The sequence below is a fragment of the Orycteropus afer genome, unplaced genomic scaffold, assembly GCF_000298275.1.
Source record: "Orycteropus afer afer isolate SDZICR_OR568_19922 unplaced genomic scaffold, OryAfe1.0 scaffold00268, whole genome shotgun sequence".
Lineage (NCBI taxonomy): Eukaryota > Metazoa > Chordata > Mammalia > Tubulidentata > Orycteropodidae > Orycteropus > Orycteropus afer.
The window spans coordinates 3,414,063-3,438,424 of record NW_006921855.1 but is presented as its reverse complement, the minus strand read 5'-3'; the positions used below and the strand labels follow the sequence as shown (position 1 = coordinate 3,438,424).

General features: G+C 36.1%; 1 protein-coding gene across 1 annotated transcript in view; it reads left to right on the top strand.

Moving 5' to 3' along the window:
• HPGD (15-hydroxyprostaglandin dehydrogenase) overlaps nucleotides 1–12,428 on the top strand; it is a 30,104-nt gene extending 17,676 nt beyond the window's left edge. The window contains exons 5-7 of the mRNA XM_007950347.2: nucleotides 7,317–7,393; nucleotides 9,870–10,033; nucleotides 12,290–12,428. Coding sequence (XP_007948538.1) covers nucleotides 7,317–7,393; nucleotides 9,870–10,033; nucleotides 12,290–12,428 — 380 coding nt within the window. The remainder of the gene's footprint in view (nucleotides 1–7,316; nucleotides 7,394–9,869; nucleotides 10,034–12,289) is intronic.
• Nucleotides 12,429–24,362: the final 11,934 nt, after the last annotated feature.

Here is a 24,362-nt window from a genome sequence, read left to right as displayed (position 1 = left end):
ATCTTATTTAGTCTGAAATTAAAACTTTAGAGCCTCAAGAAAATACTTGAAGATCATAGATATATTTTCTTAGCATTTCTTAAATACCAGCCCAGTGACATACCCACTTAAGCTACCAGTTTTTCTAAAAAAGCATAAGTTTGTAGTTTGTATCAAGATAAAAATGCTGAAGTGACCACTTTAAATAACAAATTCAAATTACTTGAAAGTAATTTGAACATTTACAAAAAAGAAATGGTAATATAAAATAAATAGGAAAAGTTTCTACACCAAGTGATAAATACAAATATCTCTTATTAAGATGACAGAACTAAATGATTAGCATCATGTACTCGATGACAATGAGGTTTTTTTGTTTGGCTTGGTTTGGTTTGGTAAACTATATAAACAGAACTATGATATTGAGTTTTAAGACAATAAGACTCTAACAACTTGAAGAACAATAGTTGTACTGGAACATCGTAATAAACTAGAAATTTCAAATCAGACAAAACACTGATCTCCTTTCTCCATCTCCAGGCCCAAAATAAGAAAATCATAGTGCAAACAGTTAACACACTGAGATGGCTAACAGAAAGGATGGAGAGTCAAGTCTTCCCTGAGGCACCTCAGAAGAAAAGCGTGGTGATCTATTTCTGAAAAAATCAGTCATTGAAAACCCTGTGGAGCACAGTTCTACTCTGATGCACATGGAGTCCTCAGGAGTCAGAAATGACTCCATGGCAACTGGTTCTTTTGTTGTTTCTTTTACCACCCTTAGCAGCTGTTCTTGATAAAATGAAACACCTCATGTCATCTTATTTAGCACCTTAAATAGCACCTCCCAAGATTTTGGCATTGTGATAAACTATTGATTATATTATATCACATTTAACTTTTACAAGTCCCTATAATTGAGATCAACTTAGTATTTCCAATTTATAGTTGAATAATAAATTTCAAACCAGCTATATACTTGAAAAATATCATGAGAATTAGCTGTGGTAATGAAAGCAATTTTATTCTGCTATATTTTGGTGTATGTCATGGAATAGATGAACCATTCCTATATTACCACCCTTCCTGTTTATAGTAGCTAATTCTCCAAGGTATCTGTTTTGCTGTCTTATAACTTAAAAAATATGAGGGGACACATAGACTAAAAGCAATCAATAGAAAAGATTAAATATTTATAAATGAGCTTTTTTAAAAAATGGATAAAAGATTTAGATTTTCTTAGCATGGGAAAAAGAGGGCGATTAGGAAATGAATAATCCTTTAAGACAGTGCTTCTCAAAATAACACACCTACACACGACCTAGGCATTTTGTTCAGATGCAGATTATGATTCAGTATGTCTCAGATGGGGTCTGAAAGTCTGCGTTTCTCATAAGCTCCCAGGTGATGCCAATGGTACCATTCCCTGGACCACATTTTGAGAAGCCAGGTCCTAGGTATAGATGGAGGACAGTTGTTCCTCAGTGATTGAAATCTTGCCTTCCTGTGGGAAACACAGGTTTGATTCCCAGCAGCCAATAAAGCTCACACACAGCTCCCACTCATCTGTCAGTAGAGACTTGTAACTTGCTATGATGCTGAACAAGTTTCAGCAAAGTTTCCAGACTAAGACAGACTAGAAAGAAAGTCTAGAAGATCTATGTCTGAAAATTAGACAGTGAAAACCCTGTGAATCATAATGGTCCAATTCATTGTGCATAGGGTGACCATGAGTCAGGGGCAACTCAACAGCAGCTAACAACAATACTATGCATGGAGTTATTTTTTGAGTAGCTAAGTCACAGTTTCCTCTGATCACAGGGAAGGCAATGGCCCTTACAGCAGGAAGGAGGATTTGGGTGGGTGGAGCACTAAGAACAACTTTCTGAGAATTAACAACCACTGGAAAGTGTTATTGGATTTTCTTTCTGGAAATGTTTTTATTATAGAAAATGTATCAGTTTTATGAAACTTTATGTTGATGTTTTATGTTTTAAAACATGTCTTAATTATGTTATGTTTTAAAACTTGAGAAGAGGGAACAAGCCAGCATCAGATAAGCTGTTCCATTATATGGAAAATCACATGAAGAGGAAGTCCACTAGTTATTTTGGTCAGCTTTCCATATGAACATAAATAAATAAATTCTCACTAGTTCTCCCTTTTCCCTTATATTAGAGAAGTGATGGTTAGGCATTTCCTTTTACAGCTGTAAAGAAAATGTGAGAGATTCCATTTCCTGCTTTGTGACACAGCTGCTGAGCTCAGATTATCATTGTGCAAGGATTAACATCCTTAGATTCTCCATTTACTTTCCTAAAGTGAATTTTTTTTTTTATCATATCTATATGGTCCACTTTACATGATTTATATCTATTTTGAAGCAATGTGTTTGAGGATTCAGAATAATTTCCCTAAGTGGGTTTCAATATTTGCATAAAGTCTTTATTTGAGCATTTTACCTTCAATGGGATGTAGAAATTAAAGTTGGCTCTTATAAGCAGGGTTAGAAAAGATATTAAAGGTAGAACTAATTTGGAAATGGAAATTAAATTTTATTTTTCTAAATGACTTTCTTATTTATTCTATAAGGTAATATGTAATTTTTAGGTATTTTAAATGCTTTTTCATAATTATCTCATTAGTTGGTGGTAATGTCATGTTATTATCCTGAGCAGTTGTAGAAAATTTTTCTGTTTTATGAGTAGAATTTGCCCCTCTTCTAAATTTTTTTCAAAAAATACAGTTATGACTGACATAAACCTGTGATTAATTAGGTTTAGTCTATTTTGGAAATAATTATTTGTATTTCTAAGAGTAAACTTGAATGATGCTGGGCCTAGACTATATGTTGAAAAACATTATCCTTAATGTATGTAGGTGTGTTCAGGGTTTGTAGTGTGTGAGAGAAAGAGAGATGGTAAGAATAAATTCTCACCCATAAAAGTCAAGAATATCATCTAGAGAAAGTGTATGGGCAAAAAAGCAAAGAAAGCCAGAGACAGAACTGTGGAGTTTTCGAGGATTGATGGGTCTAGTGGAGAAGAGAAACCAGCAAAGAACACAGAGAGGGAGCTTCCAGTGAGCATGAGGTAGCAGAAACCAGCCTAAATATGAAAGATTTCAAAGAGAGTATAATTAACTGTGTTGGTTGTTGCTGAGAGGCTTTCAAGTCAGCCGAAGACAGAGATTTAGCCTTAGCAGAGTACTGGTCATTAATAACCTGATTTGAGTGAGTTGTAGAATAAATGAGAGGTGAGAAAAGTAGAGACAATGAATACAGCAACTCTTTTGAGTACCTTTTGTTGTAAGTAGAAATGTAAAGGTAGCTATAGAAAGATGTGGGGCCAAGGGAGGGATTATTGTGAGATGTGTGATAATGAGGCACATTCATACCTCAGTAAAAGTCATCCTCATTTGATTCTGCACTTGATCCAGAGACTATGCTAAACCTCCTAAAAAGTTTCATCTTTAATTTCTATGATATAACACTTAGCAATTTTCTTCCTACCTCCACTGTTTCCTCCATCTCAGTCTCTTCTGCTGGGTCATCCTTCTCTACCAAAAAGGACTGCTGTGTATAGCTATGCAGATTGTGAACTGCAAGAACTTTGTTGTTGTTGTGGTGGTGGTTGATTGGCTCAAACTGCTGACCTCTGGGTTAGCAGCCAGGTGCTTAATCGTTGCATCACCAGAGCTCCTTGTGCGAACTTTAGAGGACACATTCATAACAGTTATCATGTGGATGTATCCCCAGAGTCATGCCACTGAAATGCTGCAAATTCTATGTGGTGACCCTGAATAACTTTGGATAACTTTTGAATGACTTTAGGAGTTATTCTTGTGAAAGTTTAGAACATGGAGAGGTGAAGCAGTGTTTAGTGAGGATATATGATGACACTTCTGGTAGAGACAAGGTGATGTTTGGAAGGAGCTTAAGGCTGAGACTTTACAAGGAATTCTATAGGGAAAATAATGGGCCAGTAGTAGGAGCTCTGGTGGCGTAGTGCCTAAGGCATTTGACTGCTAACCAGAAGGCTGGCAGGTTCAAACCCACCAGCAACTCCTCAGAAGGAAGGTTGGGCAGTCTACTTCCGTAGTGATACTGTCTGGGAAACCCAAGGAGGAGTTGCTATGAGTCGAAATTGACTCGAAGCCATATTACAACAACAACAACAGTTTACTAAGTTGTAGAAAGTGAGAAATAATATGGGACATATTTCATTTTCTTTCTGGAAAGCAGAGAAGAAGGCGAAATATGCCCTTACCTCTCCTTTGCCAACAGCAAAATGACTGAAGAAAGTTAACACTACCAAGAAGATTATTTCAAACATATTCATTATTTATCATAAACTTTTTAAATAAATATTGGGGGTGGGCAATCTCCACAGCCAGCATTTTATTTTAGTTTATGGTAGAGCTGTTAGCATAGCCATTAATAGCCTCTTTTTTCTAGGAAGTAAAAACTGAGGTATAGATGGTAAACTTCTACATTGAGAATCAATTGGCAAGGTGGGGAAAAAGCATTAATCCACCTGCCTATTCCAAACACAAAATGCAATAGTAAAAATCTATATACACACTAAGGAGATAAAGAAAAGCTTTCTGTTTAACTAAATTAACTAAAGAAAATAGTTGAAAAATAGAATTAATTTTCTGTGTAATAGCCAAAAACTGGAAACAACCCAAATATCTGTCAACAGGTGAATGGATATGCAATTTTCATATACCTATACAATGGAATAGTATTCACCAAAAGAACGCGGAGGAAAGAAAGGAATGAGCTATTGATACACATCACAACATGGATTGATCTCAAAATAACTACACTAAGTGAAATAAGCCAGACAAAGAGTATGTTTCCATTTATATAAATTTCTAGAAACTATATTTTGTGATGACAGACAGTAGATCACTGATAGATCAAAGTAGGAGGAGACGGGTGGAAGGAAGAGATTACTAAGCTGCACGGGGAAACCTTTCAAGTTATAGATATGTTCATTATCCTGATTGTAGTTATGGCTTCATAGTTTCATTTGACTTATGTTTATATAAGTCGAAACTTATGAAATTGTGCACATTATATACATGCAGGGTACTGTGTGTCGATCAGGAGTTCTGGTGGTGTTGGGTTAAGGCATTTGCCTGCTAACAGAAAGGTCGGTGGTTGCAACCCACCAGCCACTTTGCAGAGGAAAGATGGGGCAGTCTGCTTCCATAAAGATTTATAGCCTTGGAAACCCAACAGGCATTGCTATGAGTTGGAATCAACTTAATGACAGTGAGTTTGGTTTTGAGTTTGATGTGTCAATTTTACCTTATTAAAGCTGTAAGCAAAAGGAAAAATAGGAAGCTTAATTTATGACTGTTTGAACTGATACTTGCAGCCTTTGATCTGATGTGAGAAAGTGGAGCACCGAAAGGTAAACGTTTTGCAGGATAGCAGTGAAAACATCATTAGAGTGTTACAAGATCCATAAACTAAATATCATTTTTTAAAATGTTAGCAGGTTCTTTCACATTCTGTTTGTATTTACAATTCTCCCTTTAAAGGAAATTCTACAATTTGTGCTTACTTCTTAACAGAGCCAACAAATCCTTGTTTGATTTGGTTCACCTCTGAAACACTTAGAGGTAGCTTGAGTTCCAAAGTTCAGCACTTCCCACGTGTGTAAAGGAAATTAATTCCAAGGTCATCTTTGATAACATTTATGAACAGTGTCTGTGTGTGTTGTGGCTCTGTCAACTAGCTTACTCTGGTTAAGGTTCACCACATTGCTTGCATTACTAACACCATCCTGCAAGCATTGCCTTTGTCCCACAAACATTTAAGGAGTAGGTTAAACAGGGACTTAGAAGAACCAGTAGCAGCAATATCTGGCTACACCTACTTGTTCTCTTTATCTTGTGCTCCTGAGACACCTATGTACGCGGTGGAGACATCATAAATTCTTGTTGGCTGACACAGATGGACTTAATTGAAGTACACATTTTCCTAACCTGAAACAAAACAAAAAGAGAGTCAACATGTTACAGTACTTTGAGATCACTGGGTGGACACACTGTGTGTGATCTACCATCCTCAGGGACTTAAACTGCTCTTGAGAAAACATAGTTTATAAATTGAGACCTGGAAGGCACCTAGGGAGTGGTTAAGGGCTGCATTTATTGTTGAACTTTGGCACAACTTGCTCAGCTGACTGGTGGTGTTCTGAGAATAGTTAACTGGGTGGAGATGAGCATGTCTCAACAGAATAATTTAATATTATTTGCATGACATTTGATATTAATAACATTATAGTAATTAGGGATCACTATTTCTTGACTCAGAGAAATCATAAATTTTAAAAAGAGTTACTAAAACGTGTCATGTCAATAAATTCTTTAAAAACCTAAAATATCCAAATGACTCTAATTTTAAAAGTTTGAGTGTTGTTTAAATAGGGAATTGGAAATATGAGAAATAAGTTTGATAGTAATAGCTAACACAGTAAGATGGGTTTTTCTTGTTGTTTTGTTTCTATTTGGGAGATGGAGTTGAAGTGGATGATAGGGGAGAAAAGAGGTTATACGTGTTAGACTACTACTTTTCCACCAGAGTATGACTTTGATCATATTTTTAAACAGTTGCTGTTATGTATATGTGGATAATTAAACCAATTGTTTGGTTCTGCTATTGACTAAATAATTATGAAAGAAAATAGAACCATATTTTTTCCTGGTTTTCTTTTCCTAAGTCAAAGAATGAGTAGATCCAGGTGTATACTACTGGTCATAATCAAAAGAAGTTACCTTTTAACTTTCTTAAACTTTAGTGGCATCATTCAGTCCAGACTGATGACAAGGAACTGTGTATTAACTTACAGCAAAAACAAGTCGTTAAGCTATTTAAATTTCTTCAGACATTTTGAAGCCTTAAAAAAGTGTTGACTATATAATTTTTTTAATCCAGGCTTAAAAGTTGAACTCAGGTGGTGATTTATTAGATTTAAAGATGATTCTTTCTGTGGGTTAGAGAGCACTGAAAGAAAATGAGGAAATAGAAAAGCTAACATCCCACTCTGGGCTGTATCCCTAGCCGTAACTTAGCTATCATAGATCCTGAACAACATAATAGATAGAGGTCAGGAGGAGAATAACTGGTGCTAAGCCTGGTGAGTTTTACAAAATTATTTGATTTTTTTAGACATGACTAAATTGAGTGACCTTGTGATTGTATTATTTTCCAGATTAAACTTAAATTGAAAGAGGTACAAATTATTCATTTGAAGGATCATTACTGGGTATGGTCTGTTTCTTTTTTAATCAAATTGTTTAAATGTTTTAATTTTTTCTTTCAGGGCTCATGCCTGTTGCTCAACAGCCTGTTTATTGTGCTTCAAAGCATGGTATAATTGGATTCACACGCTCAGCTGCGGTGAGACTAAAACCACCACCACATCTGTCTTTCCATATGTATTTGAAACATGAATTCTACAAAGTAGAAGGAAACATATTCATAATTCAATACATCTGAATAAAAGATATAAAAATAATACTATACCCCAATTTTTATTAATATTATAAAAAAAAGTTTTCAGATCCCATAAAAGACCACATATACAGTAAATCATTTTAAAATAAAATATATTCTAAACAAAAATATGTTATTGAAAACCATCTTAAGGATATTATTATATTATTTTATGGACATACTCTTTATTTTAAAAATTGACTCCAAATTTAAAAATCATTAACTTTAGGCTTCTATAAATAGAACATGCAATATGCACCAGGTGTTACTTGCCACAATGAAAATGAGGGTAGATTATGGGGGCTAGAGAGAGGGATGGAGCTAAACATTTATTCCATTCCATAAAGTTGTGAAGGTTTGTATCTCTGTGCAGGCCTGGGATGAAAGGTATACAGAGCTTAGAAAAATATTGTAGATCTAGTCAACCAAGTGCATCAATAACATTAGGTGAAGATGCCTGCTTTTTTCTGGTCACTGAATTGCTTCAGTTTGAACTGAGCCTGCTGAGCAAGGGGAGAATAGCAAGAAATACAAGTGGAGATATAATTACAGGGCAGACCAAAAAGGGCTCAGGTTTGTGGTAATGGGCTTGAATATTGTTCTAAGTGCAATTTTCAATAGATTTTTTTTTAAGGATAAGAGTGACAAGTTCAGATTTCATTCTGGATGTTGTTTGGAGAATGTACTAGAGGACAAGTGTAGAATCGGAAAGAACAGTTGGGAGGCCTCTGCAGTGGTAAATTGAAGGGAGACAAAGGGGGTTCAGACAGATGAAAAAAAAGTATTACCAACCAAAGAAACACTAGGGGACAGATAATCAGACACGGAAATGTGAAATATTAAATAAAAAATGAAGATCAGAAACTCTCCTACTTTAAATTGATTGGAAATTTCTATTTACTTTTCATAGACAATTTTTGATTTAGCTTTTTGTGACCACATAAAGTTATTACAAGGCAAAATAAATCTTAAAAACCAGGAATTTGTCATTAAAAATATAAGACTGAAAAATTATATTTTATTTTATTTTATGAATAGTTCAAATAAAATTAATACATTTAAAATTAAACCAAGAAATGTTAGCCTGAAAACACTTGTTTTCCCAATAAAGCAGTGTTGGAGGTTATTAAGTGTCATACTGTTCAGAACAGATGAAAAGCCTACAAATTGCTACCAGCAGTATTTTTTAAGCAAATATTTTGTTATATAACCCCAAACTTTGAAAGAAAACATGGGATATTAATTCTAAGCCTCAGCTTCTTAGCTTAAGATTCCCACATAATTCACTTGATATTGTGCTGGACATTAGATAAGAGCAATTTAGATAATTAATTACTTTCAGGAGTAGCCCAATAATATTGATTTTTTAAAAAATTAATTAAGTGAGGCTTTTAGAAGTTAATTGGGCAGTGGGTTTTTTTTTGTTTGTTTGTTTGTTTGTTTTTTAAATTGTGATTTGGGTGAAAATTTACAGAGCAAATTCACTTTCCATACAACCTGTCTTTTGTTTGGCTGGAAGCCACAGATGTGGGTTCAATTCCAGACCTGAAGGTCAGCTAGGGCCATAGTCTCAGGGGTTCCACCAAGCTCTCTCAGACCAGCAAACCTGCTCCTCCCCACCCTTTTTTTTCCCCCAAAATGATTTTGAGTTTTCTTCCAGATTGTTCTGCCTTTCTATCCAGGATCTCCTACATAAATCCCCCTCGGAGTGGTTGACAGCAGTAGGTGGGCACCATCTAGTTCTTCTGGTCTCATAGTCATATAGGCTGCAGATCACATGGTGTACCACTCACTAGAACTAATTGTTTCCTTGAATCTTTGGTTTTCTTCATTCTTCTTGGCTCTGGACAAGGAGAGACCCATCATTGCATCTAGATGGCTGCTTGCAGACTTTTAAGATCCCAGTTGCTACTAACCAAAGTAGGAGGTGGAACAATGTTTTATGTAGTATATTATGTCCATTGAGCTTGATGTCCCCTGTGACTATGGTCCCGAGCCCACCAGTTCAACTACTCGGTCCCTCTGGGTAGTTGGCTGTGACCAAGAAGTGACTACAACCTTGTCCCTTGTCAGCTCTACTATACACCTGGGAATTCTTACAGATCATACAAATACACTTATAGGACCACTGTCTTCCAACCCTATACATGGTCTTGGGTACACTCCCCACTTCATAGACATACCTAATAGTTCAGTTTTTTAAGATATGTATTCTTACACTTTCTTTTTTGCTCTCCAGTCAACCCTGGCATTGGCATTGCCATATAGTTGGGAGGATATCTATGTCAGGGAGTTTTAAACAGCTTTAATTATCAGTTTGTCCTGTGCTCTACATTTACAAAACTGCTGAAACCTTCAACCTGTTGCTTCTAATTGGCAGATGGCTGCTAATCTCATGAACAGTGGCGTAAGAATGAATGCCATCTGCCCTGGCTTTGTTAATACACCCATCCTTGAGTCCATTGAAAAAGAAGAAAACATGGGACAATATATAGAATACACAGCTCATATTAAGGATATGATGAAATACTATGGAATTCTAGAGTAAGTAAAGCTATACTTGTTTTCCTTCATGTGATGGAGTAAAGTAATAATCTAGGCATAAATGAGAAAAAAGCAAAAAACAAAGCTTTTAAATTTGAGCTTCAACATTTTGGTTTGGCAGACACTTTGAAAGAAAACATTTTTATCTGAATTTCTAAACAGAATGTGTTTATGTATCATTAATTTTGCTTTGAAATATAGAGAATGCCTATTAATATCTTCAGCCATAATCAAATTGGAAAAACAGAGGGAGGCAACAGTAGTCTTCATACATTATCTAAGTGTCAATCAATATTCAAATATACTTTTGGGAAATATTATATGGACCCATAACTTCGATCATTTTCTTAACAAGACATTTAGTGTTGCAACACTTATGTGTGATAAACAGAATAGGACTTAGAGTAGTTAGAAGGCTCATAGTGCAGAGTCGTAGCTAACATGTAGAAGGAATCAGCTAATCTATGAATAAATCTGTCTCCAGTACTGGCCATGAACTTATTCCTTAAACTGTTGATGCCTCCATTTCTTCATATGTAAAATGAGGATAATATTAAAATTTAGAGATATTAGAAAGAATTATGTGATACGTGTAAAATACTGAAAACAGCAACTGATAAATAATAAAAATCAGATGCAGGAGCCCTAGTGGTGCAATGGTTAAAGCTCTGAGCTGCTAACTGAAAGGTCAGAAATTTGAACTCACCAGCCACTCCATAGGAGAAAGATGTGGCAGTCTACCTCTGTAAAGATTTAAAACATTGGAAACCCTATGGGGCAGTTCTACTTTGTCCTACTGTGTCACAAAGAGTCAAAACTGACTTCACAGCAGGGGTTTTATTGTTTCTTTTTTGGTAAATAATAGATACCTATGGAGCTCTGATGGCATAGTACCTAAGGCATTTGACTGCTAACCAGAAGGCTGGTGGTTCAAACTCAATAGCCACTCCTCAGAAGGAAGGTTGGGCAATCTACTTCCATAGTGATACTGCCTCGGAAACCAAAGGATGGGTCACTATGAGTCAGATACTTGATGGCAGTGGGAGTAAGTGTTAAAAAAGCCCTGTTGGCACAACAGGTAAACATTCGGCTGCTAACCAAAAGATTGGCAGTTCATCTAGATGCAACAGTGGGTTTCTCCTCATCTGGAGAAAATGAGAATGAAGTACATCAAGGACACATAGAAACAATTAGTCCAAGGGACTAGTAGACCATGCTGTCCTTAGTTTAGATGACCATGAGACAAGAAGAACTAGATGGTACCCACCAACAATCACTCACAAAGGGATCAGTGCAGGAGATCCTGGATAGAGTGGGAGAACAATGTGAAACAAAACTCAAAATCATAAATAGGACCAGATTTACTGGTCTGCTAGAGCCTGATGAGGCACCTGAGACTATAAGCCCTATTGCCCTTCAGAACTGGACCTGAACTCACACCTGTGGCTTCTAACCCCAAAATAGGCATATAAGGTGAACATTCACATCAGATAGATACACTCCTTAGAGTGATCAATCAGGGAAGAACTGAACTGTAGTGTATGTGCAAGGAGATAGCTGGGGGCAGGGACAGGAATTTAAAGGAAAGAAGGACACAGGGAAGAGGTAACTGCAGGGAGGAAGTGGGAAGAGAGCTGTTACACTGTGGGGAATTGCAGTCAATGTCATGAAACAAAATGTGTATGAACTGCCATATGGAAAATGAATTTGCTCTGTAAACTTTCACCCAAATTACAATAAAATTAAAAAAAGAAAAAAAAGGCTGGCAGTTCAAACACTCCCAGAAGCTCCATAGGAAAAAGATCTAGCAATCTGTTCCTGGAAATATTACAACATAGAAAACCTATGAGGCAGTTCTACTCTACTACATGAGATCACTATGAGTCAGAATCAACTCGATGGCTACCAACAACAAATGTTAGCCAAAATTTATAATATTTCAACTCTAATATTTCTATCCACTAAGTCTAAGATTTACTGATATGATAATAATGAATTATAAATATGATAATGTAAGTAATGAATATAAGTATGTTTCACCAAATGACAGATTAGACATGGAATCTACTACTAAAGTTATCATGTAATTTAGCTAATATCCAACTGAATAAAAATTGGAGGTAACAATAGCTTGATGACATGCATGTCTCTATTATGTGTTAATGATAATAGAGTCTTCAGAAAATAACTTAAAATGAAATAAAAATACGCCTCAGTCATAAGTTTCAAAGTATCAATGTTTCCTTTATTTTTTAGCCCATCAGTGATTGCCAATGGTTTAATAACTCTCATTGAAGATGATGCTTTAAATGGTGCTATTATGAAGATCACGATGTCTAAGGGAATTCATTTTCAAGACTATGAAACAACTCCATTTCATGGAAAAGCTCAGTGAACATCTTGTGTAGTGGATGCTACCTACCATGGCAAATGTTTAGTAATATTTTTTTTTTACTTACTTACTTACCGTCTTTTAGCTAAACATCTCAGCTCTTTAAACATTTCAGCATATTTGGGGCCACTTATTAGCTAATGAATAAATTTCAGAATGAATATTTCTGAAATGGAAAATCTAATGTATGAAAAAATGACAGAAAATGATTGGCTGAGAATGCTGATTCACAATTCAGCCTCCTACCTAGGAAAATACTTCTTTCTTCTTTGCCTATTTTAAAAACTTTGACTCTCACATCTCAGGAATGACACTTTTAACAGTCAAATAAAAAATATAGTTAGTAGCCCCAATTATTTTAAGATAAGCTCAATAAGAAACAACTACAAATGTTATGGTGATTTTTTTTTCTTTTTAAGATTGTTTGTACCAATTTCAAAGTGCCTTTTCAATTAAACTCTTTTATACTAATCTCTGAAAATCATCTAGTGTTCTATATATAGATGTTGAGGAGAATAAACCAGTTCATCACAAGCACAACTGTAAGTTTTTATATGCTAAGAGCCATAATAGCACAGAGGAAAAATAACTGTGATTTTTTTTCCCCTATTTACAGTCAGGTATTTTAATAAAAAACTCACTAAATATATCTATGTTGGGTAACACTGGCAAGCAGTAATTAATGCTAGTAGTAAAAGCACAAGATTTCCAAACCAATCATTTTTTTTAATGTATATATATATATAAAAGCATTTGACTGCTAACCAGAAGGTTGGTGGTTCAAACCCACCAACCACTCCACAGGAGAAAGACTAGGGAATCTACTTATATAAAGATTTACCACCTTGGAAATCCAAAGGGGGTTGCTGTGAGTCAGAATCAACTCAATGTTAGTGAGTTTGGTCATATATATCTATATCTATATATATATATATATATATATATATATCTATATCTATATCTATGAGTCAGGGCTGACTCGATGGCACATAACAACAACATAACAAATATATATATATATGAATCAATGCCTGCCTATTGGGTCCAGAGTTCCCAATTTGAAAGGAAATCCAAGCTGATGAGGACTTTATAGAAATACTGAAGTATTTTCACATCTTGCCCTATGTAATTCTGCCATAGACAACAATTGCTTTCATTTTTAAGGAGTAACTTGGAGGTGAATAACTGTTATCTAAAGATCTACATAATGTGTTTGACCAACACCAGAAATAAACATCAATAAATATCAATAAATAATTACAATAAATTGTAATTAGACACAAACTTGTTTATAATGTAAGACCAGTGACCAATTAGTGAATGATACAAGTATGTGCAGTATCACGTACATATTTTCCTGCTTAACATAAAGTCATATCTTAAACATTTTGTTTATGAATAAACTTTTTGTACTGCCAGCTTTCAATGTACATTGTGAATTGAATGAATTTCTTTTCAATGCAATAAATGATGTCAACATTTAAATTCAAATACAAATGTGAGTTATAAAGGTTAAAAACTTATTTTTATTAAAATGTTTCTTATAATGAACTAAATCTATAATTTATATGATGTCTTATATGCTGATTGAGAAATAGAAATATTACCTTTGGGAGAAACATGCCTTGGTTTCCTTAGCTGTATTTTTCAGTGAAAATCCTAATGAAACAGTATTTTTTCAAGTGGATTTTTTTTTTAATAAATGAAGGATTCCCAGGATAGCAAAAGTACAAAAATAATGGACACTCTCAAAAAAGATTGAAACTTGATACTAACATTTAAATGTCAGAAAAACAAAAGAAAAAAAACAATGTTTCCATGTAAAAATCATTTTAAATACGTGTAGTATCACTTAAGATATTACAAATAATTATATGATGATTTCTACTATTTTTGTTTTGTCAATAAATTTGGAATATTGGAGAGGGCTGAATATGCAGATTTTAAATAAAATTCAAATCTTTTCACATAACATTAGAAGAGTAATGTCTCTTTACAAAGACAGACAGTGAGAAAAAGACTGCCATTGTTGTTGTTGTTAAATGCTGTTGAGTGGGTTCGACTCACAGCCACCCTACATACAACAAAACAATACACTGCTTAGGCCTGCATCATCCTCATAATCATTTCTATGCTTGAGCCCATTGTTGAAGCCACTGTATCAACCCTTCTCTTTCAGAGTCTTTCTCTTTTTCGCTGATCCTCTACTTTACCAAACATGATATCCTTCTTCAGGGACTTCCCTCCTTATGGTGTTGTTGTTGTTATGTGCCGTCAAGTCGGACCTGACTCATAGAGACCCCTCCTTGGGTTTCCGAGGCAGTATCACTACAGAAGTAGATTGCCCAACCTGCCTTCCGAGGAGTGGCTGGTGGGTTTGAACCGCCTGCCTTCTGGTTAGCAGTCAAGTGCCTTAGGCACTACACTACCAGAGCTCCCTCCCTCCTTATAATGTGACCAAATTATGAGAGATGCAGTCTGTCCATTCTGGCTTCTAAGGAGAATTCCAGTTGTACTTCTTTCAAGACAGATTTGTTCGTGCTTCTTGAACACCATTGTGTAATCAATATTCTTCACCACTACCAGAATTTGAATGCATCAGTTCTTCTCTGGGCTTCTTTATTTAGTGCACAACTTCACATGCATAAGAGGTGATTGAAAGGCCATTCCTAACTTAGACACACCTTAGACTTCAAAGTGCTCTTTAGCACTTTAACAAGGTCTTTTGCAGCAGATTTGCCCAATCCAAAAAGTCATTTGACTCCTTGACTGCTGCTTCCATGAATGTTGATTGTGTATCCAAGAAAAATGAAATTCTTGGCAAATTCAATCTTTTATTCATTTATCATAATGTTACTTATTGGTCCAGTTGTGAAGATTTTTAGTTTCTTTGTGTTGAGATATAATCCACACTGAAGCCTATAGCCTTTGGTCTTCATCAGTAAGTGTTTTCAGCAAGCAAGCTTATGTCATTTGCATATCACATGTTGTTAATGTGTCTTCCTCCATTACGATGGATGATGCTGTGTTCTTTATATAGTCCAGTTCTCAGATTATTATCTTGACATGAAGACTGAATAAGTATGGTGGAAGGATACATCCCTTACACATACCTTTGGTGATTTTAAATCATACACAATCCTCTTGTTCTGTTTGAATGCTGCCTCATTTTCTATGTACCACATGAGCACAATTAAGTGTTCTGTGATTATCATTCTTTGTAGTATTATCTATAATTTATTATGATCCATACAGTCAAATGCCTTTCCATAGTCAATAAAACACATGTCAACATCTTTGTGGTATTCTTTGCTGTCAGCCAAGATACATCTGATATCAAACATGATATCCCGCATTCCACATCCCCTTCTGAATCCAGCTTGAATTTCTGTCAGTTCCCCGTCTATGCACTTTTGCAATGATTTTTAATTATCTTCAGCAAAATTTTACTTATTTGTGATATTAATTATTTTTGTCTGATAATTTCTTCATTCATTATGCCTTAATTCTTCGGATAGATTTGCAAAAACTATCATGGTCTCATTAACATGCCCAGATCCAAGTATTTCAAATTCTGTGTCACATTAGTAGGAAATGGCAGAAGAGAAAAGAACGAATAGAAAATACTAGCAGACAACTCATGCATATATTTTTGCACTCATTTTCAATACAAAATACATTTCTTATGGTGAATTACAGTGAAAGAGGTTTGAAAGCTACTTACTTTGATATTTATTGTAATCTTTACCTTTAAAATTCCTTGATTTTTGAATTTCTGACTATACCGTCATCTTACACTATACTCAAACTTCTTAGTACCACTTCTAATTCCTCTTATTTACTAGATAGAGTGGTTCCAACATAAAATTTGTTTTTCTATATGTAACTATGAAGGAAGGTTAGGCAATCTACTTCTGTAGTGATACTGTCTCAGAAAGCCAAGGAGGGGTCGCTATGAGTCAGATCTAACTCAAAGGGAGTGAGTTTGGTTTTATATGCAACTATAGCATCAATACAAGTAACATTATGCCCTGAATAATGCTTACCTGGTCTAAAACTTTCTTTAAACTTTTTTCCTTTGCTTTGGCAAAGTATTTCATTGTCAGCATATAAACCAGATGCTATCAAGTTGATTCTGACTCATGATAACCACGTATGTGTCAGAGTAGAACTGTACTTTGTGGGATTTTCAATGGCTGATTTTTTGGAAGAAAATAATGAGTGCTTTTTTTTCCAAGACAATTTTCAGTGCCCTGGAACTTCCAATCTTTCAGTTAGCAACCTAGCACATTAACCATTTGCACCACCCAAGCATTACTGTTAGCATATTGTTACGGTACATTTTTACAGAAGTTTCTGAAGTTAGCATTGAACCATGGAAATATCTTTTTTCTAGTTCACAAGTTTTCACCCATACGTTCATTTATTAAACAAATCATTAACTAGCAATTATTATGTAAATAATTTATGCATGTCTAAATATAGTGTAAGGAGCTCTGGTGGCATAGTGCATAAGACTGCTAACCAGAATCGAATCCACCAGCCACTCCACTGAAGGAAGATGGGCAATCTACTTCCGTAAAAATTTACTACCTCAGAAACACAAAGGAAGTCACTATGAGTCGGAATTGAATGGATGGCAGAGAGTTGTTTTGTTAATTTCATTGTGATTTGGGTGAAAGTTTACAAAGCAAATTTACTTCTATATAGCAGTTCACATACATTTTGTCTCATGACATTGACTGCAATCTTCCAATGCAATAGCTCTCCTCCCACTTCCTCCCCATAGTCACTTCTTCCCTGTGTCCTTCCCTCCCATGAACTACCGCCCCCCCCAACTTGTCTCCCTGTGCATCACAGCCCTTCTATTCTCCCATGATTGATCTCTTCAAGGAGTTTATCTACCTAGTGTAAGTGTTCAGCTTATATGCCTGTCTTTTGTGTGGCTGAAAGCCACAGGAGTGGGTTCAATTCCAGACCCCAAAACCAGCTAGAGACCATAGTCTCAGGGGTTCCACAAGGCTCTATCAAACCAGCACAACTGGTCTCTCTCTCTTTTTTTTTTTTTTAATGATTTTTGGTTTGTTCCACATTGCTATCCCACTCTATCAGGATGCCCTATGTAGATCACCCTCTGAGTGGCTGACAGTGGTATTTGATGGCAGTGCATTTTAAATATAGTGTGTTCTATCAGAAAATCACCCAGTATATGGATCACAAAAGCCTATGAGTCACAATGATCCTGTCCTCAACCAGTCATGGCATGGTACAGGACCAGGCAGGGTTTGGTTCCACTGTGCATGAGGTTGCCATGAGTCAAGGGCTGACACAACAGCAGCTAATAGAGACAATATAGATATTAGTACAAGCATCTGTCAAATTAAAGTTCAGTCAGGAAAACATCATTCAAGTCTGACGGAATGTAATGTGAGGAGCTATCTACAAAGGTATTGAACCTAGCTGAACTAGTTGAAAAAGCAAACATGGATGATGAAGCAACCTATAGGTTAGCAACAGTAAGAAAGTATTACCACCTCTAGAAATGGTGGGACTCAAGGTACTACCAGCACCCAGGTACCATGGTAGTAACTGCAGATAAAGCTGGGACTCCAGAGGAGACTCTCTGTAGGGAGTTGGAACCATGGAGGAGACCACCACAGTCAGAACCACTATCCTAAGGGAGTAGGGAAGAAATATTATGAAATCTTCCAACTTCCTGCCCTTTACTATCATATCCCATTACCTTCCAGTTGGCAAGGGAACCAGGGAATTGTAGTTTGCAAGGTCAGCCCCTTATGATATAGAACTCAGTAGGGAAAGTAAGGAATAAATTTGGGAAGAAATGAATTGGGTAATTTTCCTGCTACAATAATAGATTGCACTTACCACTTACAACTCACAAAAGCTTACTTTTAAGACATGGATAAAGATATCACTCCAACTCCATAAGAATAAAGTGCTCTGATGTTTCTGGGATCTAGTTCTTAAAGATAGACATTTTCAAATGTGGAGTCATTGATCTTAGGACAGGAATGGCAGATCAGCATACATTCCCAGGAAAGCAAAAGGTCAGGATGTAAACAAATTGTTCCTGCAAAGAATGTGTCAGGTTGCAAATAATTTGTTACTAGGAAGAATATAACTAATTGGCTGGTGCCACTTATCTAGGGAGTAAAATTCACTCCCTGGAGTCCAATGGCCAACATTTACATTTCAAAGGACTCCAAAGCTGTAGCTGAATCTATTATTAGCATCCTCACTTTCCTTTTTTCTCTACACGTAAAATCCTCTAACTCAATAGACACAGCAGGGGCCTTTGTATTTTTATTTAGAGCTATCTTGCTTGACCACCACTCTTCTGTCAGTTTGTCATGCTGTGGTGGTTTCTGTCTTGCTGTGAGGCTGAAGCTATGCCAATGGTATTTCAAATACCAGCACAGTAACATATGGTGGACAGGTATCAGTAAAGCTTCCAGACTAAGACGACTCAGAAGAAGAAAGGGACCATCCACTTATCAAAGAATTGGTCAGTTAAAACCTAATAAATAGCAGTGAAACACTGTGTGATATGTAACTGGAAAACTTTATGAATATCCCTGAAACATCATCATATAGAGCTAGAAGATAAGCCTCTCAGGTCAGAAGGTACTCAAAATATGACTGGAGAAGAGCTGTCTCTTCAGAGTAGAGCCAACCTTAATGAAGTGATGGAATAAAGCTTTCAGGACCTCCCTTTGCTGATGTGGCATGACTAAAATGAGAAAAAACAGCTGCAAACATCCATTAATAATTGGAACATGCTATGTACCAGGATGAATGTAGAAAAATTGGCAGTTGTCAAAAATGAAATGGAGCACACAAATATTGATATCCTAGGCACTAGTGAGCTGAAATGGACTGGTTTTGACTATTTTGAAACAGACAACCATATAGTCAACTATGCCATGAATGACAAATTGAGGAGGAATGGCATGACATGCATAGTCACAAAGAATGTCTCAAGATCTATCCTGAAGTACAATACTGTCTGTGATAGGATACTATCCATACATTTACAAAAAAAAAAATCACTGCCATTGAATCCGTTCAACTCATAGCAACCCCTCCTTGGGTTTCTGAGGTGGTATCTCTATGGAAGTAGATTGTCCAATCTTCCTTCTAAAGTGGTTGGTGGGTTTGAACTGCCAGCCTTCAGCTTAGCAGTCAAATGCCTCAGACACTATGCCACCAGAGCTCCAGGAAACCAACTAATATTCTTATTCAAATTTACACACCAACCACCAAAGCCAAAGACAAAGATATTGAAGCTTTTAACAACTTCTGCACTCTGAAATTGATCAAACATGCAATCAAGGTGTGTTGATTATCACTGGGAGTGGAATGCAAAAGTTGGAAAAAAGAAGAATCACCAGTAGCTGGAAAATATGGCCTTGGTAATAGAAATAATGCTGGAGATTGCACTATATAATTTTACAAGACCAACGACTTATTCATTGCAAATATTTTTTTCAACAACATGAACAGTGGCTATACATGTGGACTTTGCCAGATAGAGTACAAAAGAATCGGATTGACTATATCTGTGGATGGAGAAGCTCAATATCTTCAGCCAACAGAAGGCCAGGAGCTGACTGTGGAACAGACCATCAACTACTCATATGCAAGTTCAAGTTGAAGCTGAAAACAACTAAAAAAGGCCACAGCAGTCAAAATATGACCTTGATTATATCCCTCCTGAATTTAGAGACCTTCTAAAGAATAGATTTGATGCATTGAACACCAGTGACCAAAAACCAGAGGAATTGTCGGATGACAACAAGAACATCATCCATGACGAAAGCAAAAGATCATTAAAAAGACACAAAAGGAAGAAAAGACCAAATGTCAGAAGGAACTCTGAAAGTTGCCTTTGAATGGAGAGTAGCTAAAGCAAATGGAAGAAATGACAAGATAAAAAATCTGAACAGAAGATTTCAAAGAGCAGCTCAAGAAGGCAAAGTCAATTAGTATAATGAATTGTGCAAAGACCTGGAGTTAGAAAACCAAAATGGAAGAACATACTTGGCATTTCTCAAGCTGAAATAAATGAAGAAAACAATGAAGGCTTGAATTACAATATTGAAAGATTCTATGAGCAATATATTGAATGATGCAGGAAACATCAAAAGAAGATGGATGGAAGACACAAGAGTCACTGTACTGAAAAGAATTGGTAGATGATCATCCATTTCAGGAAGTGGCATATGATCAAGAACCAATGTATTGAAGGAAGAAGTCAAAGCTGCACTGAAGGAAATGGCAACAACAACAACAAAAAAGGCTCAGGAATTGATGGAATACCCATTGAGCTCTTTCAACAAATGGATGTTGCACTGGAGGCACTCACTTGTCAATGCCAAGAAATCTGGAAGTCAGCTACCTGACCAACTGACTGGAAGAGATCCATATTTGTACCCATTCCAATGAAAGGTGATCACACAGAATGTGGAAATTTTCAAACAATGTCATTAATATCATATGCAAGTAAAAGCTTGCTGAAGATAATTAAAAATGGTTGCAGGAGTATACTGACAGATAACTTCCAGAAATGCAGCTGGATTCAGAAGAGGACATGGAACAAGGGATATCATTGCTAATGCCAGATGGATCTTGGCTCAAAGCAAAGAATACCAGAAAGATGTTTACTTGTGTTTTATTAACTATGCAAAGACATTGGATTGTGTGGACTATAACACATTATGGATAACATTGAGAAGAATGGGAATTCCAGAACACTTCATTGTGCTCATGAGGAACCTGTACACAGACCAGGAGGCTGTCATTCAAATAGAACAAGGGGATACTGCATGGTTTAAAATCAGGAAGGGAGTGCATCAGAGTTGTATCCTTTCACCATACGTATTCAATCTGATGTTGAGCAAATAAGCTGAGAAGCTGGACTATATGAAGAACATGGCATCAGAATTGAAGGAAGATTCATTAACAGCCTGCAATATGCAGATAACACAACTTTGCTTGCTGAAAGTGAGGATGACTTGAAGAACTTACTGATGAAGATTAAACACTACAATCTGAAGTATGGATTACATATCAACATAAAGAAAACAAAAATCCTCACCATGGGACCAATAAGCAGCATCACGATAAGTGGAGAACAGATAGAAGTTGTTGAAGATTTCATATTACTTAGTTCCACGATCAACCCCAATAGAAGTAGCAGTCAAGATATCAGACAATGCATTGCACTGGGCCAATTTGTTGCAAAAGATGTCTTTAAAATGTTGAAGAGCAAGATTTCTTTTAAATACTAAGGTGCGTCTAACCCAAACCATGGTATTTTCAATCACCTCATATGCATGTGAAATATGTACAGTGAATAAGAAAGACCAAAGAAGAGTTGATGTTTTGGAGTTGTGGTGTTGGTGAAAAATACTGAAAGTCCCATGGACTCCCAAAAAAAACTCACAAAACTGTCCTGGAGGAAGTGCAGCCAGAATGTTCCCTGGAAGTGAAAAAGGCCAGACTTTATCTCGCCTACTTTGGTCATGTTGTCAGAACAGACCATTCCCCAGAGAAGGAGATCATGCTTGGTAAAGTGGAGGTCAATGATAAAGAAGAAGACCCTCAACGAGATGGATTGACACAGTGGCTACACTGGAGGTCTCAGGCATAGCAGGAATTGTGAGGCTGGCACAGGACTGGACAGTGTTTTGTTCTGTTGTACATAGGGTCAATAAGGTGGAGCTGAATCAATGACACCAAACAATAGCAATGCTCCTTGAGGTACATTATTCCTCTATAAAACTTTTGACCCCTAACAGCTTAAGAGATTTTCTCCTCTGACATCTATGCTCTCAAAAGTGGGATTTTGAAGGTTCATTATCTTTGACGATCTCTGAGACATCCAGAAAAGAGCATGGTAACTGCTGGACTTCATTGGGTTCTCTGCCTCTGTGAATTCTTGAGCATCCTTGAATACATAAAACCTCCTGAATCCAAGCTCCCTTCCCTTGCATTGATCAATGTTCAACTTTTATTGTAGATTTGTTTGGGCTCTTGCACAAAGATTGTTTTTTCTCTATACATAACATACAGAAGATTTGGAGCCACTTCTGGGACTTCTGCTTACCATGTTAACAAGTATTATGGCCCATATTATACATGTTCTTGTCTGGTATAACCTAACTTGAGACAGTTTGGAAAATCCATGGCTACTTTGGGGTTCTTTTGATCTCTCTAAATTAACTTGTCTCTGAAATCAATTAGAAATTCAAATCTCCTAGATTAAACAGTCCAAGTGTGATGCTTATTTTGATTGGTATATTGTAGCTTCTAAGAAACATCTCCCTTCCAAGGAGTGGCTTGTGGGTTTGAACCACCAGACTTCTGGTTTGCAGTCAAATGCCTTAGGCACTATGCCACCAGAGCTCCCAAGAAACATCAAGAGAGTAAAATTGCTTCCCTGCAGAACACTATTCCTAAATTAACTAAGCAGATTAAAAATTACAATGTCAAATTTCAGCTTTTATCCCTCTGCTCCCTTACTGGCTGCTACTTCTTTATACACTTCTTTGCCTTCCTATTCCTCTGATAACACTTTTTCTGAAAGACACTTCATCTTTAATAATACAGCAAATAAGCCTTTCCTAAAAAGACCTTTAAAATTTGTCCCAGCAGTGATGTCAGATTCTCAAATCACTTTTCTTCCATGGACACACTCAGAAATATGTAGCATTGTGAAAGATTTTCCTAAACTCTGTTAGTACTCCTACAAATTTTCTGAAGAATTAAAATTCATTTTTGAAGCCTACCAGCCTGAGCTCAACAACTTATATCAGATTGTTCAAATGATTCCTTGCCCAGGGAAAGCCCAATTATAACTAGAAGAAGAATAATTAAAAGATCCAATGATGGCTTAACCTTGAATATTGATAAAATGGCCACTGAGCTGTTGAAAGACTTTAGAGCATGAGTCAAAAAAATTGCTAGAGGCTATCCCTAAGCCTTTTCTTGTGATGCTTTTAAGCTAGAAGATAAAACCATCTATTAACAAAGAACCTTGCCAATTTTTAATTGATGTTAGAGCCAACTTCTCTGCTATTAATCTTATCTCTTTATAAAAGCCTCTATCTGAAGTATTAAAACCTCAAAAGCAGTGGGATCACCAGGCAGGAACAAACATTGATCCATTCCCAACCTGTTCCAGTATCTCTTGTTCCTACTGAAATTTACTTTTTGCTCAGCTGCGATAGTGTTGTCAATCTATTGGGAAAAAAAAAAATAATAAAATATATATATATATATATATATATATATATATATATACACACACAAATGGAATTGCCATTTACAATTTAATAAAAAATGGGAAGTATTGAATTAGCCTAATATCCCTAAGTCAACAGAGACAGACATTGAAGTAGACAATATTCAGGAAGAAAAGCCTTTTACTATATGCAAGATCTTGTCATGCCTCTTCGACATTCAACTTAGCCTAGTCCTCTCCCTTCTGACATAATTTCTCTAGTTCCTGAAACATTATGAGCCACCACAGATGAAGACTGAGTTTTGGCAGCTAAGCCAATTAAAATTCAAATAGATTTATCTAAACCTCTGCCAAAAATTCCCCAGTATCCACTCAAAGGGGAAGCAAAAGGACTAGCTCTCATCATACAAGGTTTCCTTTCTGAAGGTTTAATTGTCCTTTATAACTAGCCCTTATAACACTTTTATTCTTCCATTTTAAAAGCAAATAATAGGGGCTGGAGATTTATTCAATATTTGCTCTCAGTCAATAATACTGTTATTCTGAGATTCTCATTTATTACTTTCCAATGCCCCTGCAGATGCAACTCCTTTTATGGTTGTGGATCTTGGCAGTGCTTTTTTCAGTATTGCTGTGCATTCTGAAAATCAATACACTTATATGCCACATAA